Source organism: Dermacentor silvarum, chromosome 1, assembly GCF_013339745.2.
Source record: "Dermacentor silvarum isolate Dsil-2018 chromosome 1, BIME_Dsil_1.4, whole genome shotgun sequence".
NCBI lineage: Eukaryota > Metazoa > Arthropoda > Arachnida > Ixodida > Ixodidae > Dermacentor > Dermacentor silvarum.
Genome location: NC_051154.1, coordinates 5,290,871 through 5,309,939, shown reverse-complemented (window position 1 = coordinate 5,309,939; position 19,069 = coordinate 5,290,871). Strand labels below are relative to the sequence as shown.

Genomic DNA, 19,069 nt, shown 5'->3' with positions numbered 1-19,069 from the left:
CGGAACTACCAGATCATATTACTTAGTGTGCAAGACTTCACATACATGGCCAGCTGGGACTTTGTGCCATGATCATGCATTATCATAAACATGCTTTGCACTAGCCCAGTGCATTTTGCATCTTGTGGCACGGTGCAGCTAATCGGTATGGTCATTGTGACAAGCTGTTCACATGTGCAGCTGTCAAGGTTGCCTTGCCTAGTGGCAGTCGCACTACCCGCTGCAGTGGACAGGGGCATAACATGCTACAGCTCCCATGTGTCCTTCTGGAAATGCACCTGCAGGGGATCCTCCTTTGAAGAAAAAAGCTCTAGAGGAGGACACTGCCATTACATGTAGAAACAATAGGGCAGAGGACAACCAAAAAGAAGCATTGTGTACTTGGGTATACCTGTCCCATATCCCACTCACAATGACAAAATTTTTGCAGAGAAGATGGCAACCAATGCTGCAGAATTTTCTCTGCATGGCTCGCCTTGCAAGCTTGCATCGTTCAAGGACGACTGCAGTGCATTGAGCGTACAACGTCTTCACACCAGTAGCAAGCTCATTTGAAACCGAGTGAGCAGTCTCATGAGCTCACTTGAAGCATGTTTAAGTAAACCTTTTACTGTATAACACTTCAAAGTTTCAGTCACAGCTCATAACGTAATCCGTTGAATTTTGTATAATCTGGCATTTAATTTGCTGAGAAATTGTTTTGTCTTGTATTACAGCTTTAGCCCACTTAGTTTTCCTTAGGAAATCCAGGGTTATGAGAGTTCTGAAGCTTATTCACGAAATCATAGCTGACAATCACTCAAGTGTTAGGACATATCCCAACATCTGTGATCCTTACAGCGTTTTCCACCTGTGCAGGACCTTGGTCGGCTGGGCCGGGACCTGCACCGGGTGGTGATAATTGACAACTCGCCGGCCTCATACATCTTCCATCCCGACAATGCAGTGAGTAGTTGCATGTATTACTGCTCATAGTGGCAGAAATATATGTGCTGTCTGCAACATTTCTTTGAAATGTACAGGGCTCTAGAAGAACGGGTGCGAGTCTCAGAAGGGAAAAGCTTTCCTTCACAACCATTCACAGTTGTGTGGAAACAATAAATTATTCAGTACGGGCTGTCTCAAATGATTGCCGCAGAGAATTCACGCACACACAAAAAAAAGAGCTTTACGTCAATGGCTGTTTATTAATGTTAACTATGCAAGTTGTTTTTTTTAATGTTCACAAATTTATTGCTAACTTTTAATTAACTTTACCCTTACACTGCCGCTCCCAAGATAACTTGTTAAGTAGACTCGTTTTGTGTTTTCAGCCTGCCTTTCCAGAAGTAACTAATCGAGAAAAGCATTGCGCAGCCATTGTGCATTCTATGGAGAGTTGATCTAAACACAAATTTTGTAAGTTGAAATTCTGACAGCAGGTAAAGCACGTCTCAATGCCCTCTTAGGGTGTTTGGCATGGCAGCCGTGACGAGCCAGTGTGGCAGGTCCATCTGCATATTGAACAAACAAGGAGGCAACTCGGACAACTGATTCGACCACAGTGACAATACATATACTGGGTGTTCAGGGTAAATCTGATTTGGTACAAATATTCATTTTCAATACAGTTACACCTTGATATAGCTAAGTCAGTAAAATTGCCACTTTGATTCTTATTTAAAATTTCATTATATTGATATCGAAATTTCACTTATTCAAATAAATAGTCGCTGATGGATCTTCCTTACACAGAAGTGACCGCAGAATTTTTCGAATTATTGGGCAATTGCAAAAAAATAAATTCAGATGAGAAAAAAATAATTTGTTGAAATTTGAGAGTTGGCTACGAAAGATAGTTTAATGCCAGTTATCTTTACATCGGCGGTACGTAGCGAAGCCAGCCATGCTTTCGTGTCCACCTGTGGCTACCGCGCGCTCGCTTCGTTCCCCCTCTTTTCCTTTGCTCGAGTGCGCTCATCAAGCCGTCGTCCTCCACTCATGGGGCGCTTAGACTTAGGCGGAATGTGACACTGCTTCTTCCTGTGGCGTGCACTTTGAAAGGTGTGTATGCAAGCAGCCGTGTGCAGAAGTTTTCATTTATTGCCTCGGTACTCCATTGCAACAGCAGTGAAATTTTGTTATACCGTATTTCCTGGTCTATAAGTTGCACCCCCCTCAGAATGGCAGTTCTTCCAAAAAGAAAAAAAAAATGTATATAAGAAGCACCTGTTCATTCGGTAAGGAATCTAAAAAATTAGTGACATTTCACTTCGTGAACGCGGGTAACGCGCAAGCGTATGGGTGCCATTCCTATTGACCCTTTTCACGGACCAGTTTGTTTTAGAGAAATGAGATGGCGCTCACGGCGCCACGCCATACCTCTCCTCAGCGACCGTGCACGAATACGAAACCATTACCGCTTCTACCTTGCTTCTGCGCGATCAGCTGTCGGAAATGCAACTGAGTTTTCGCTAACACACTGTGCTCCAATCATGCTAGATTGAATCATGCGGATTGAAGACGTGTGCAGTAGTTGGCTGCAAAAATAGTGACTGGCATGTTAAGGAATAGAAAGAATCTGTGTGGCCAAGTTCGCGGACCGCTGCTGCAACTGTCCGAACCTGTTACCGGCACTTCGTGATGTACGGCTTTCCTCGAGGCTACAGAAATTTGCTCATCCGCCAGCCTTGTATTGCCAACCTTCAAAGAAAGGGCTTCATCCCCAGAACGTTGGCAAGAGTGAGTACCACTCGTTAAATAATGACAAAGGGAGTAGCGCCGCTTCCTGTCATAGTAAGTTTCACACACATTATCTATACACATCTGTCCCAAATGGCAGGAAAACTTATGCCCACTCTATCGCCGACGTATCAAGAATAAGTGAATGGGCGCACACTTGAATATATGCGCACTGTATACGCACAATAAATGACGGACTACACCTATGGTGCACGAATGGTCAAAGCTGAATGTTTCGTGACGGTCCACAAGAGTAAGCGAGTTGCTAGCTATAATATATATTGGCTACAAGGTATTACAATGTACAAAACAGCTACATTTCAAGCATTGTGCGCAGCAAGAACAAATCTATCGGAACTGAGCACACCCGCGAGCGGTTAGGCAGAAAATAATCAGATAGTGGCCGCACCGAGGAACTTCACTGAGTCAGAAACTGACACGCCACTGCTTCAAAATGTTTGCCGAATGAAGAACAAAGAGCAAAACACACTAATCCTGACTGATTTGGATAGCTGGAATACAAATGATTAGATAGCTTGGAATACATATTTAGCCCCGCTTTTAGAACAAGCACCATAAACGCTGCTTGCACTGTTTGGACATAGCTTAATCGGCTCCGAAAGTGCTTTTGCATGTTCTGAAGCTGTGATCAAAGCTTCGTGTCGTCCACCTAGTCACCGTCTACGATATCTCCGAAAACAGAGGTTTTCTAAGCCGCGCCAGGCGTCATACACTTCCATTGTAAACAAGGAGGCATTAGAGGCAGTTGAGGCAAGCAATGGTCGCGTCACCACGGGATCACGTGGTGACGCGGGATCGCCGCGAATTATATTGAATTATATAATTCAATATAAGTATATATAAAATATATATTATATAATACAATGAATTATATAATTCAATGTAAAGGTCAATATAATTCGCGGGATCGCTGCGAATTATATTGACCTTTTCGCGGGATCGCCGCGAAAAGGTCAATGTAATTGCGATAGCAGTGATTGGACAGTCCAGGCGCATTTTTTCCATTGTGCTCGCCGCAATGTTCCGTATAAAGTCCAAGGGCGATAACATCGTCCCCACGCACCGTATACTGTATGTGCAAGTGAAAGCATGTGATGGTGAGCCGAATCGCGCACAAGGGAGGAAAGCGGGAAGGCAGCGTGGGAGGGAGGGGGGTGGCTTGTACTGTAGCAACTGCGTAATTTGCGCAGCGCCGCGCGGCGTATTTTAAAAGCGATCTGCAGATGCGATAACTTCGGGGTCGGTCGAATTGCGGTTGGCCTACCGCCGCTTGCATTGCTGCTCCGTCCTTCTCGCACGGCGCTTGCCAACTTGATCACGAGAACCCGGTACCTCGATAGCGTGCACAGAACCTGTAGCAGTTAAGTGGCAGTAGGTCAACCCAGCGCGCTTCGCGTGGCCATAGCATTCAGTCTGATTTTGATAGCAGTTTTTCCGGAAAAAAAAGAGAACGTATACAAGTCGCGTGCTGTAAAACGCACCGGCGATTCTGAAAAAAAAGAAAAACTGACTTATGCACCAGAAAATACGGTACATTGAAATTGTGTATAAACACACTTCTTTATATCGTGTTTCAAAATACAGTAGAACCTCGCTGATATGTTCCCGCTTAATACGATTTCCCGGCTCCTACGTTCGCAATCGCGAAAAACAAACATAACACCATAAAGGAATGTGTGTAATATGTTCCGGTTAATACATTCCCGGAACATACGATTATTCGGCAGCAACGTTCAGCATTGCGGCAAACTGCGGTCGTATTATACGTTCTGTAGTGAAAAATTATCATTCAGGTGTGCAAAAGGGCCGCTCTCATGTGCTTGTGAAGCGCTAAGAGGCAGAAGGCCGCTGCGCGGCTGCTCTGCAGTGCTCAATTCCCCCCCCCCCCCCCCTTCCGCGACTTCTCTGCATTGCTCGTTCACCCGAAGTGACGAAGTGCGGTAGCAGCGGTGAGCAAATTGACCTTTACGCTAACTCGCCCCTCGCTTCAACGCGAACTACTAAGCGGCGAAAACAGGCGGACGCCGCGCGCGCGTGGCATGCGGCGCTACGACTCGCCGAGATCGTAGCGGAGGTGGTGGCGTACGAGGCGCCTGAAGACGGCAGCGAGAACGAAGGCTTGCGCCCAGCGGCTACCTTCGCCGAAGCCCTTGCTGGCCCGGAAGCCTTACAAAGCTTCTTTCGCACGAAAGACAACGAAAATGCGGACAAAGGTCTGCAATGTGCGCAAAAGGAGTTGTTCCTGTCCAAGGGTGTGACGCACCAGCAGAAAATACAGTCGAATCTCTCTCTCATCCCGATAGTGAACGAAACTTCAGGGAGCAGGCCGCGCCGCGCACGTGTGAAGACCGTCGAAGGTGAGGGACGAGGGCGGCAGGGAAGTGCATTTGGCCTCGGCAACCCTGTCGCTTTGGTGGCTCCCCTCGCCCGCCCTCTCAACCCCGTCGTAGCTCCCTCACCTTCGACTGTCTCTGTGCGCGCCCGCCGGCCCGGCACCAGCTTAGCCCACTCCCCTAAGTTTCGTTTTCTACCATTGAAGCGAGCGTTGGCCGGCGTGGGCAGTTTTGTTAGCCGGAATGGGCTTCCGCATTGCTTCCCTCTGTGCTGCAGCCCCTGCTATGGCTGAGATGTCGGCACGTACACGCGTGTTCCGGCGCGACGCTAAAACGGCGACCTTACCATTTGAGAGAGGAAATTTTCGCCGCGGTATTTTTTTCTTTCTTTTTTATTTCTCCGCGTGGCGTTGAGGGGTCTCTCCTAAGCGTCGTCACTTCGGGCGAACGAGCAATGCAGAGAAGTGGCGGAAGCTGGGGGGGGTATTGAGCACTGCAGAGAAGCCGTGCGGCAGCCGTCTGCCACTTAGGGCTTCACAAGCACTTAAGAGCGGCCTTTTTTCACACCTGAATGACAATTTTTCACTGCAGAATGCATCATACGACCACAGTTTGCCGCAATGCTGAACGTTTTATGGCGGTGTCGGAGCATTGCCAGTCGGAGGCGCCGCCCCGTGATTTGGCGTGCTGCTGAGAGCGTTGTTGGTGGGCGGTTATGTTCGAATTAACCGTGGTGGTGGTGGATTGTAGCAAAAGGCGGTTTAGCCTGGCGATCAAGGCCGGCAATTGCTCGGCCTCGAATTAACCGTCGCAAATGCTTTCGCGCTCGAATTACCGAGCGTTCTGGCCCGTTGCAATACACATAACATTGACGGGACCACAGCGTCAGATCGAATTAACGAGATTCGACTGTAGCTATGTTTTGCAAGAAATAAATGTTTTCTGCCCTTGCACCTCAATATGGGCTTGTCAGCTTCAGTTTTTACTGGATTCGGATCGTACGTTTATTTTTCGCGTATTTTTGAAAGTGTATGAACGAGGTTCTACTGTACATAGTGTTCTATACACAAGAAGTTATAACAAGGTAAATATTCCGTTATATTGAAGTTCTTTATATCGAGGTTTAACGGTATATATTGCTTTAATTTACATATACTTGTTTTTTGTTTCTGATAAACCCATAAAATCAAACATAACTGCAATGACCGTCAAGAAGCCACCAAAATATTATAAAATAGTTTCCTGTATCATGATACAGTGGAATCTCGATGATACGATCACTGCTAATACGAATTTCCGAATGATATGAATTTTTCTGTGGTCCCGGCCGAGCCCCATTACTTTGCAACGTGCTAGAGAACGGTTGTTACAAATCGATTTTCGACCCGCGTCGGTTAATACGAATAAACGCCGCCCCACCGACGGCCGCGAAAGAGAACAGCGCGCAGTCACGCGCTTTCTCCTTTTCTCTTTTGGTGCGGAGGCGCGGACGCGGCGCCGGACAGCGCAGAGGCCGCGACTGGCCTCTGCGCTGGCCAGTCGCGGCGTAAGCACAGCGCATACAAAGGTCAGAGCCGTGTGGAGATCGCTTTCAAGATACAGTGCGCACCGCGCGACAACCCCGACAGCCGGCACAGGCGCAAAGTACAAGAACGCATTTGTTGGCAGAGTTGAAGCCGCTCCCCCCCTCCCTCCTTCCCTCCCTCCTGCGCTGCCTTCCCGCTTTGTTCCTTTCCCGTGGGAGATTGCGTCGCCTGTTACCCTTGTGCCCGGTTGCAAGATACCCATTTGGTGCCCCAGAGCGCAGCGTCGTCCCCTCTACCCCCGGCCTTTCGCGCGACGGAAGCAGGGCCGGGCTCGACTGGTGCGCCCGGCCGTGACGGAAGTCGCGTTTGCTCTCCGCTGTGCGTTCGCTCTCCGTGCGTGAAGGCGCGCGTCCCCCGCGCGAAAGGGGCGCTTTCACTCGCACATAGGCGCGCGGTGACGATTTTGTCACCCTTGGACTCATGCTCCTCCTCCGCATCGCCCTCGTTGATCTCCTCTCCCGTCGGTGGGCGTACCTCGTTGAGAAGCGTGCTCGCTACCGCCCTTGTCGGCGAGATTTTCCAGCGGAAGCCGCATCATAACCGGTATTTCGTCTCGCGCGGCTGCACTGTAAGCGGTATGCGTATACATGGAGTTCTATGGGAGGGTAAACGGAAGTCGGAAAATGCCGCGTTGTAGCCTGTTCTGCACTATAAACAGTTACATTATAAGTAATCTATACTGTAAATGCTTTTTACGTGCATGTGCCTGAGTGAGTTCACCTCCGACTCTTTAATTTAGCTAGTTTTAATTGTGTTTTGATGATACGAATTTCGGCTAATACGAATATTTTTCGTGACCCCGTGAGATTCGTATCATCGAGATTCCACTGTAATTCATGCCGGGAAGCCAAATTTCCCAATCAAGGTACAGTAAAATCTCGTTACTACGAACACCACATTAACGAACTTTTCGGAATACCGAACTTTTCAGAATAATGATAGTTATTCTGTTTCCGTGTCATGTTAACATCACCTAAGTACTACAAACTATTTATTCCAAAATTGGGGGACTCTTGGATTTCCTTGTATCCTTCACAGCAGGCAAAACAGTAGGCTGGCAGACGACACGGTGCAGAAAGCGGAATGCGCGGTGCGTGTGTTCGGAAAACCTGAGATGGCGCCCGACAAGAAAAAAGAACGCAGGCGAGAACGGTTTTTTTAGGCAACGATGCATCAGGTTTTGGGAGCGCATGCTCTGGCCCAGACAAGTGTCGCTTAGCAATGGAGGCATGTCTATTCCTTCTTTCTGCGCACGCCTCTTTTATTTCACACTTCTTTCTGCAGCCATACTAGCTACGCGCGCAGCAGAGAACTCGTGGGGATGCAAATTTTATATAATGAGGGTATAATAAATCAATCAAAAAAACATGCTTGGCCACACGGACTTTGCACTTTGCAGACATTGTTGTTTATGCGCCTGCGCATGCACGCCTCTCTGTGGCCGTACTAGGTATGCGTGCGGAGAAGTAACCTCCGTACTCGCGCGGATGCCACAGGATCGCACTTTGTGGTCGGTGTTGTTTACGTCCGCTAGTGCTTTGGAGTAGTTCAGGTGTCCGCCTTGAGCGAGACAGTTGTGGTGCCCACGGCAAGTAATGTAAAAAACGAACAAGAAGAAACATTGCGCTTTGGAGGCGACATGGAGCTTCCTTTTTGTTTGTAGTTTTTTTCATCGTCAGCGTCTGTTTTGCGTGCGTCACTCTTATATTATGCTTCGGTGGTGCGTGGTGGCGAAATCTATGGAAAATAGCCACAGCGAAGCCAACAGCGATGTTTTTGTTGATAGCTCATATGGTGACAACTTATGAACTGACGGGTTGATGGGCGGTATGGTAATTTCGTAGCTTTCAGAATAACAAACAATTTACCGTGGTCCCCTGAAGTTCATTATATCGAGATGTCACTGTAGTCTTAAACACCGTAACATCAATAGCACATGAAAGGCAGAGGTGCAGTGGTGACAATGAAGCCGTGCCTGAAGATGTTCCATGTTCTGCGAGTCATGAAGACCAAAATTCTGGAAAGTGTGAAGATGTTTCTCTAGTGAGGGTGATGAGATGCTTCCACGCATCTTACTACAGAACAGTGGCGCACCGACGGGGGGGGATTCGGGGGTTGTAACCCCCCCCTGAGGCCGACTTAACCCCCCCCCCCCCTTTTGTTTAACCCCTTTTCTTTCCTTACGCATTTGAGTACTGCAACTAAGATGTAAGACGCGCAATCGTCTGCACACTCGCAAAAAGCGCATTTTCTTGACAATTTTCCGTGAAGAAATCGAAATTAGTGCTGTTTAGATGGTATTGGCAAACTGTCAACCCCCCCCTGGCAGAGATCCTGGGTGCGCTACTGCTACAGAAACTAATTTAGAATGGGTATGTGGAGCTGCTGTACAGTAGTGGGTGGAGAGGGCGACCCTACGTGTGGAAGCAAGACTTGGCTCCGTGCCATACCGCTGGGAACACTGGGAAGTGGTTGTCCAATAATTTCTCTGGTCCCAACGTTTGCCCCCTAACTACCCTGATTGCAATGCTATGAATTATGTGTGAGGTGTGGTTGAGCAGATAACCAGTCAGAATGTCGCTAACACTAAGACCCAGCTGATTGACAAGATTCGGGCATCTTTTGCGACTCAGGACAATGGGAAGGTTGCATGTGCTAGATTCTGGAGCGGGTGAAGGTGGGCTTCTTCAAGTCATTTCACTTTGCCATCTTTCTATGTGTCCAATAAATGTTTTGCTGAAGTTGTTTCACCCACAAGTGTAGAACACCCTATATGCACAACACTGAGGGGGACGATACAGTACAGTCCACTTATAACAATATTGAAAACTATGAAAAATCTGATTGTTAGAACCAATCGTCGCTATTATGTAAACTGCCGTGAAAAAAAAAAAAAAAGCTGCTGAACTTGCCTATGCAGCTTCGAGCCCAAATTTGACACTTGCACCAGAGAATAGACATTGTAGAAGGTAGGCTCCGAAATCAAAAATAAAGCGTTTAATTATACAGTCGAACCCACTTATAGTGATACCGGTTTTAACAATATATCGGTTATAACAATGAGAAGCTGCTGCACCGTCAACTTTTGTATGTTTTCTATGGTGAAATAACCCGCTAACTACAATGCCCTGAGGCCGCATTATCGGTTATAACAATGAAGTCTGGCCACTTGGTGTCCGTGCTGAATCGTAATAGAATATGAAATCCTTGAAAAAAAAAAAAAGAACAAGAATTCGAGGCGCCGCACGCCGCCGCGCTGTTTTCCAACCCTCTCTGCATTGCCAGTCTCGAGGGCCTCTCTCCTGTTGCCCTTCCACCCCTCCGAAAACGAATAGGCTGCACTCATAGCTCTATGCCACACCACCCTCCAAAACACAAATGGACTGCGCCAACTGCGCTGATAGCCTGATAGCGCGGCGGGTGCTGCTCCGAGATTGCGCGCTGGCCGGCTGGCTCCTCATGCCGTGCAGTTCTGCAAACGGTTTAAGGCGCTCGGGATCGTCTTTGATGGTTGCGTCGAAGTCGTTCCTGGCCACGTGGTTTCTCGGCCTCGTTTGACTCACCGCCGAAACGGAAGACGGGCTGATCCGCCGGCTGATCATCGGCAATGCAGGACGTTGCCAGTGCTATAGATTTGGAAACAGAGTGCATCTAACCGATGAGGCGAATGTCGCGAACGTGCTTGCATCGGATAGCGACGACGGCAGCGATGGCGCGGTAGAGCAGGCTGCCTCAGTGTTGCCATTGCTGGAGACCCTGCAGATTATTCAGTTTCTCCGGGGCTTTGTTTTCACGAGGGATCTTCTGCTGTACTATGTAGAGCACTGGGATGCCATGGAGAAGGCTGTCAGCAAGCTTTGCGTAAAGCAAGCAAAGCTCTCACAGACACAGGGTTTTCTCGTACAAGCCAGTGAGAAGTACATGGCGACATGCTTGTGGCGATCTCTCCCCAGTGTTTTTCTTCTGGACTTCTCAAGCTGAGGGGCTGCTGCGGCAACCTTCTCACATTTTTAAAAGGCCCCTTTTGAGGCCACCAAAGTGATGCCTCGGCGGAGCTCGCATGTCACTTGCCGCCTGTGACCCTGTTTTGCAGTTGTTATAGCAGTGCCATTCTTGAACGCCAACAGCCGCGGCTTGTTACATGCGATCGGAGTGTGGGGTGGTGGGGAGGGGGACTGGCCTCCTCGCCATCATAGTTTTCTCACAACAGCTATGCCATCCCTTTATTTTTATTTTTATTTTTTTTTTCATGCAACCCGGTTATAACAATGGAATTTTCGTGGCACTTGAATATTGTTATTGTAAGTGGGTTCAACTTTACCTCTAAACAGCATGTCAAGTGTTAGATGCGCTGAAACAGAAATATGCACATGCTTTCCCGGCAGTTTCAGGCTTACAACTGTGGTGTGCAGCACGTTGAACTGCTGCACGAACCAGGGCTGGGCAAAGATACTTTGCGATTGTATCATGATGCGATACCAGGTACTCTGGCAACAAGTATTTGAGATAGATTCACGATACTCCCGCAATTATTGTATCTGATTCGATACTTTCGATTTGTATCTTAAGGTACTTCGATACATTCGCAAATTTATTATAGATCTATATAATGTAGCAAACGCGCATGCACAAAAATGCTTGCTTGGAAATTTCTCAACTCCGACCAACCTTGTTTCATTTGAATGAAATGTCTGTTAGTATCTCAAAAGTTTTTGTCTTTCTTGCTCAAAGTGTAATATTTTCATTGCGAAGCCATTTATTGGGGTTGCTTTAGCTGTTTAAAATAAAAGCTCTTTATACGCTGCGCTGTCAGCGGTTTTTGCTTGTCGCTTTTGTACTTGATGGGAGTCGCTGGTCTGCTTGCTGACCAGCTAGCTGCTAGTGGGTCGTCATCTAATTACAAGAACGTCAATAAGAAGCCTCTGCACGACGGCGCAGATACCGCTGTGGAGTTATACCTTGCTCATAAAAATGATCAAGAAAACAGGTCAGCTGCGCGCAGACGTTCGCGCGCTTGTTTTTGTCGAGACTGCGCGAGCGCCACCACATGACTGTGCTCCACCAATAGGGATGTGCAGACCTCATTGCCTGCTCTCGCTGGAGGGCTCTGGCGGAAAGATAAAAAGTTAGGCAAGTGCTAGACTCTTGTAACACAAAAAAGCGAAAGCCTACTGCACACTTGGTAATAGTACATGAAGTTATACAGTCGACGCTAGATTTCTTTGTAAGACATATTGGTTATGCATTAAATTATACAATCAGGGCTAGACTTCTTGCAAGACATAAAGAGCCGCAATGGGAAGTACACGTGTGGCACTAAGGCGCAGCGGCGTACTTGCGCGGCCGTCCTCATGACCGGCAAGTGCGTTATTAGATCTGGTAGCCGTTGGTTGCGGGAGTTGGGGGACGTTGAGGTGGACTTAGGGAAATGGAGGTTTATTTACATTATTTACAGTAACATTACAAAGTTAAGAGTAGTAATGAACAGGGGTGGGTTTATTTACATTATTTACAGTAACATTACAAAGTAAAGAGTAGTAATGAACAGGGGTGGGACTCCTGCGCCAATTGCGCCATTTTGATACAAGCGCAAATTCCTGCGCCGAACTGCGCCAAGCACAGAAAATTGACTGAAATTGCGTCATGCTGCGCCAGCACGGCTTCGGCATGTGTGCTTCAGCAGTGGCCGCGAACAGCGAGCGAATTGTTCTCCAAAAAAGAGTGCGGCCGTTCACAATTCGCAAACAGCACGCTGGACTTTTCGGCGCTTCTGGCAAATGGGCGGCGCGCGTGCGGCCACTCTCGGCTGTTGTCACTGCTGTCAGAACGGCCAGAGAGGCTGTTTTTAGAGTGTGCTTGAATACGGTTGAGTAGGCCGAGCGGCGCGGCACTCCCTAGATGAGGCACAAAATAATGAAAAGCAGGCTTAGGGCACTGTGAGCGAACTAGATATTAGGGAGGCGCACGCTGCCGCGGGTTTAGCGGGCAGCCATCTCTGTCCCTAGGCGCGTACACACTAGCCGAAAAACGTGCGCGGTGCGCTGCCGGCGGAAAACGCAGCTGCGGCAGGGCGGCCACACCAACCAACGTTTTTAGATTACTTTTTTTTGAACCTATCTAAAAACGTTGACACCAACTAAAGCCCCTCCATCCATGCGCCAACACGGCGAAAACGTGTATGAAGGGGCTTTAACACCAACCCGGCGGTGCGCCGCTGCGGCAGTCACGTGACAGCATAGACTCCTCCCCCCTTCTCGAACTATCTGTCAGCTCCGTCCGGGAGCTGATGCGTGCAGACGATAGTGCGAAACGAGTTTCCTGCTAAAACCGGATGAGAGTACGAAACGAGCGGTCGGGCGGGTCCGCATGAACCAGTTTCCCACGCGCACGTCACGGACGTGGTCGCTCTCATTGGTGTCCTTCATCCTCGGCACGCGGCAAACCGCAAAAAATCCGTCCAGGGGCAATCCCTCCCACGTCACGAAAAACCTGCTTCGCGGCTGCTTGCGCGGGGCGCGTCTTGCCGCCAGCGAGTACCCGCTTGTATACCGTAAGAATATTATAATCTGTTTTTATGCCTACATCGTCGAGGGATGAGACATTTTGACATATTGCGAAGGGGTAATAGTGGATTTGAAAAAAAGTCGCAGTTTTGTCCGATAGGCGAAGCATCGATTGCGATAGCAAATTAGTAGACAGCTATACAAATTAAGGATAGTAGTTTTATCGGCCGTATTAACTTGTAAACATTTGCTTACTAACTAAATTAACAGGCATGGTGTCACAGGAACGCAAGCAAACATGAACACGTCTCACTCGATGATCGAGGAAACTGGCTGTCTAAATGCTGGAGTGAGGAAGCGCAGTAGCAGCAGCTAGGGAATTGACGTTCGTGCTGCTTCTCGCTTCAACTTGAGCTAAGCGGCGAAAACAGAGCGCGCACAAAGCTATGGGCACTCGCACTCTGTCCCCACCGCAGATAGCTTATAAGACGGGGCCCGCGCTGCCGTGCCATACGCAGCAGCCGCCGGAGAACGCTCCCTCCCCTCCTCTCATGGTACCTTGTGCGTGACCGAACACGGCGCGCTTCCTCCCTTGTGCGCGTGAGACTGAGCCGCCATCGTCGGCTCACCCTCGATTGCTTTCACTCGCACATACAGCATACGGCACGCGACAGCGATTTTATCGCCCCTGGACTTTATACGGAACATCACGGCGACGACGACGGCAGAAATGCGTCTGGAGTCTTCATATAATTGATATTGCAATAAAGACAGGTTGGAATAGTTTTACGTTATACCAACCCTGGGTTGACTGCGGCTCTCTGGGTCTGCGGTGACATGTGGTGACCAAGAAATTATGTTAGCGCGTCGATTGGGCCGCATAATTTGAGAACATTTTCCACTATCATCATGAGTGTTGGCGCGGGAATAGTTCGATTGTAGTTCCACTGGTGTTTTCAGCTTTACAGGAAAACAAATGCCGTGCCACCGCTCGACCCACTCTTCCATATTCTAGTACGCTATAGCTACAATGCGTGCTTCTACTATGCGCTTTGTGTTAGTTTTTTTTCCTCTATTTCATCGTGGTTTCGAAGTGTGCTGCCATATTCAATTATTCCACCAAAATTTGGATTGGATCAAAGACATGCCATTGTCAATTTTGCCGTCACTGCTGTTGCTGTCGTCGCCTCCATAGCACATTGGCGCCGTTTGTATGACAATCGCTTCGTCGGAGATCTCTTTGCAGAATGAGCCTTCACCACCTGCACTCAGAAACTACTTCGACACTCCACCTGTTTAATTGTCAGTAGTGAAAATGAGTGACTCGGAGCTCAGTAATGTCAGTGGCTTCCACCGAGTCGGTTTCACTATCATGAGGGTTTTGCCGTGGCGCACAAAGCCAGTCTTTCTGAAACAGTTGTTATGGTCGGAAAGGGTACTCAACCCTTTTGCGTTGATCGGCATGGCCACTGGTTCCAACATACACGAATGCGGTGCTCCCGGTGCAGAATTGTTGATATCGTCAACTGCGCAAGCTCATACTTCTTTGAGTATGAGCTTCGTCTCAAGCGACACGTTATTGAGCTTTGTCAGCGCCGTCGGAGCCATAAACTGGGCTGTCCAGCGTGCACTGCTTTGGGGCAGCTTCCGTGGTGCATTTCAACGCTCGCTGAAAGAGAGAGAGAGGGAGATTGTAGAAAGGGTGGGCACTCTTGCACCACTTCATTTTTTTTTCTTCCTCGCCCTCTTCTCAGACATAGACATGCGCCATCTTGTGGAGCGCTGCGCCAACTCGCGATGCTCTCCGTGACTTTAACAAGCAGCGCGCTGGCGGGACACACTGCGCAGTAATGGCTGCAGATACGAACTCTCGTAGGCAAACTTTTTTCGCCCCGTCTCGGCATTGTTCGTTTAAGGGGAACCTAGCAACGCAACTGTTCTGTTCATACTGCATGGAAAATGCTTTCCAGAAGGCAAAATGATCATTGTTGTATCCGACATGCGGTCATAACATGTTGTTATGCAGTCTAACCCACTTATAACGATCCCAGATATAATGATCTATCGGTTATAACGACCACATTTCAGTGCATTTACGATTTTCTGACCCTGCCTATTAAAACTGCGGCCAGATATGGTGGACATTCTTTAAATTGTACTGTTGCAACGAATGCTTTGAACCCGGTCACGGTAAAAAAAACGGCAAACGCGAAGTACCAAAGCAGGGAAATGTGACTTCAAGGCACGCAAGCTTTCAAGGCACGCCTGCAGGGAGGAGGCGAACAGCATAAACAGCATGGCGCAGGGCTTGACTGGTGCGATATCAGATGCCACAACCGTGTCACTCGTTTTTGCGCATTTGTATGTGCGGCACCACATGCATGTGGCTGTTTCAACTATTTGGAACGACCATACATGTCCTTACACCATGGGAACAACGGCTGCTCGAGCGTTCCTGCTGACGTGGCCAAACGCTGCACTATGCGCTGCCACCACGCAATATTGCAAAGGATGAGTGGCTACTACGCCATTATCAGATCACATTTCGGCAGTGCTTCGTTTATGCGTAGTCAATTGCTGCCAACGGTTCGTGGTGACATACAATTTTACCTTTCAAAAATCGATTTTTTTTTTTCTTCCGAAGCGAGATAGATAACATCATTGTACAGCTCTTTTGTGGCTGACGCGCTAGTCGTAATTCTGAGACCATGATGCCCGAGACCTTCGCAGGATGGCGGTATGCCGCAGTAGTTATCGAAGTTTACGCTTCGGGCCAACTAAAATGCTAAGCTCTATTGGGCAGAATGCAGTCATGTCTCGTTGGTAGTAAAATATATAGCAAGATCTCCAATAAAAAATGGTGACTGCGCTTGCAGTTTCAAAAATGACAGGTTATGGGAACCAGGCACTGTTTTGAAAGAGCTAGATGACGCCACATTTCATTCTTTAGGTGGACGCTTCTAATTTAAGTTTGCAGCTAGGTGCGGCAGTGCACCGAGCACAAAAATCGAAGCACAAAATCTGAAAATCTGCTTTTCAGACCAAAGTGTTGCCAAATTGTAACTGCTTCAGTGCGGTTAATTTTTGAGATTTTTTGGGGGCGTGTCCAATAACGAACTACTGATATAATGACTACTTTTCACGGAACTATTGAGTGCGTTATAAACGGGTTTGACCGTATGTTTTTTTTTCTCATAGCCCTAATCCATCTTTACAGTTGATACTGTAAAGATGACTCATCATTGTAACTGATATATGTTGTAGCATTATAAATGGCATGAGTGACATGATGCTGTCGTGGTCATTGAACTCTATAATGTCATGTCATTCATGTGATGCATGTCGTCATTTGATTCATGTCATGGATATGCGATATATAACTTGTTAAAAAAATGGAACTGACATGAATGACAATCATCTCATTACATGAATCACCTGCATGTCGCAAATGAGGACTGTAATGGATTGAATGACATGACACGCATTTCTTTAACTGGATATATTCTGGGTATGTGTGTCATGACATACATGTGTGACAGTAATACCATGTCACACCATGTAAATAAAATGATTTGCATGAATGCAATGGTTTGTATGTCTAGCCATGACATGGGATACCCGTGACTGTCATGACATGCATGACAAGAATGAGGTAAATTCATGTCATGCATGCATGCACGACATGACATTACCATGACAAGAACTTATGCCGAGTGGACCAAGTTGTCTGCTAACTTGGGTTGATGTCTTTACGCTCGTGTTTGTGATGGCGTGATGGTGCAGTGTAGACCGCTTATGACGTGAGTCGCCGGAGTCTCGAATATCCGCACTATAAGTGGTACCGTACTATAACGAAAACTATTTTCAAGGCCTGCACATAAGCAAAACATGTAGACCAAGCCGCCACGCGTATCAGAGAATCGAAGCGTGCAATCGGGTGTTTTGCATTCGTTTAAATTTACGAACGTTGAAAGGTTAATGTCCAAGTGCCGTCTTCGCATGAAGCAAACAAAATAATAATTTAAAAAACAACGGCGACCGAAATTTCAGGTGCAGTACAGTGTCTCATCAGATTTCTCGGACTGATCGGCGTATGCGTTGTGTAGAAAACATGGAGACTTCAGAGCAAGCTGCCGCCATTCGAGTGTTGCCCGTGCCCTCACTTTCGTTACTAAGGTGGTTTCTACACTTTCCATGCTCCGTACAGCCAGCGCAACAAATTTTTTTGGCTCCGCACTAAACCGCAACTTTAGTCGCCAATGAGGTGGCGCTGGTTAGGCGCCTAGCTGCATGCAGTTGCGGGAAGCTTGCTCTTGATATGTTCATACCGGTAGACGATTACATAGAGACTACGCATGCAATTACGTGCGCGGGCTGAACTGACGACAACGTATACGAAGCGGACTTTGGTTTCTCGGGCAATCAGCTGGCGGAAACTACTACGAACATGCTACGAATGCCTACCAAGTTTGTATGTGCGCGCACTGGTACGAATGGCGGAAGCTCAAAAGTGCACATAAAGCCTAATAGCTTCAAACTAAATTTGTGGAACACTGCTTAGACTGACAGCATTGCACGCACAATATTTGCACTTCACGACGCGCATCGTGATGGGTGCACAGAAACTGAAGCTGTGTTCAGTGCAAAGCGCACCGTTGATAAGCAGCCAAGCAAAAGGCTTCTCCGTTGCTTATGGCGTTTTTCACTGGTCGATCTGGAGCGGCCGCCGAAATCCTGGAGCGAGCGCTCGCAATTCACCAACCCTAATCTGCCAGCGGAGAGCGAAAATGCTCCGCGCTGGATCGTACCGGAAGTCTGCGCACACACGTCACAAAAATCGACTTCCGCTCTGCATGTTTCTATGGCCACCAAGATCATCGTCCCCCAGCGAGCGGAAGTGACGTATCCTCTCGTCCTATTTCCGCCCGAATCCGCGCCTCGGCAGCGGAGCAAGTGAGAGCGATCCGGCGCGGAGCGAGTTGATCCGAAACGACCAGTGGAAAGCGCGCAGCCGTGGAGCAAGAAATCCTGCTCCAGATCGACCAGTGAAAAACGCCATTAGACAACCACTGCGCACCCGCATTGCGCTGCCGCTGCTTTTGTTTCTTTCATTCGTTCGCTTCGTGTTTTATGCTCCTCCGCATCGCGCTTGTTGGTCTCCTCTCCCATCGGCGGACACACCATGTTGAGAAGTGTTCTTGCTACCGTGCTTGTCGGCGGTATTTTTGTGCGGAAGCCGCATTCTAAGCGGTATGTGTATACATGGAGTTCTATGGGAGGGTAATTCGGAATCAGAAAAGGCTGCGTAGTAGACAGTTCTGCACTATAAACGGTTACATTATAAGTGGTCTATACAGGGTGTCCCAGCTATCACGCAGCACGATTTGAAAAAAGAGGAACGGCGTTACGCGAAGCAAACCTAGTTCGTATTGTTTCCAGTACAGTGGAGTAGCCGCCAGTAATTTTTTCGTTACTGAGATTTAATTAGGTAATTGTAATTAATTATCTAACTCTAGAAATACTGTCCTAATTATCAAAGTGTCAATGAGAAAATTGTAGAGCAACATGAAAAACTACCAATACAGCTTTTTGTTGCTCAATACGTGCTACCTAAATGTGTTTTTCCGAGCGTGAAAGAAGCCCGCAAATACACGCAGAATTGCCACGCGACTGGCCGCTCGAGGCACTTCGGGCAGCCACCGTCGAGTTTGACGGGCCCCAGGGTGAAATAGCAGTAGTGGGCTAAGGTAAAAAATGGCATCGCTGTGGACAACAGAGACTTCAAGTCGATGACATCATCCACAGTCGATGACATCTTGAGGGAGAAAATCAAGCATGTGACGGCGGTAGACTGGAGGAAGAACAGTCGGCACGTAATGGACCTGGAGGCAAAGTTCAGAAGACA

At 48.0% G+C, this 19,069-nt stretch overlaps 1 protein-coding gene across 1 annotated transcript in view; it reads left to right on the top strand.

Annotated features, from left to right (window-relative positions):
* The window catches only part of LOC119456230 (carboxy-terminal domain RNA polymerase II polypeptide A small phosphatase 1), a 55,235-nt gene that overhangs the window by 27,578 nt on the left and 8,588 nt on the right, over nucleotides 1-19,069 (top strand). Inside the window, exon 2 of the mRNA XM_037717881.2 lies at nucleotides 859-945. Coding sequence (XP_037573809.1) covers nucleotides 859-945 — 87 coding nt within the window. The remainder of the gene's footprint in view (nucleotides 1-858; nucleotides 946-19,069) is intronic.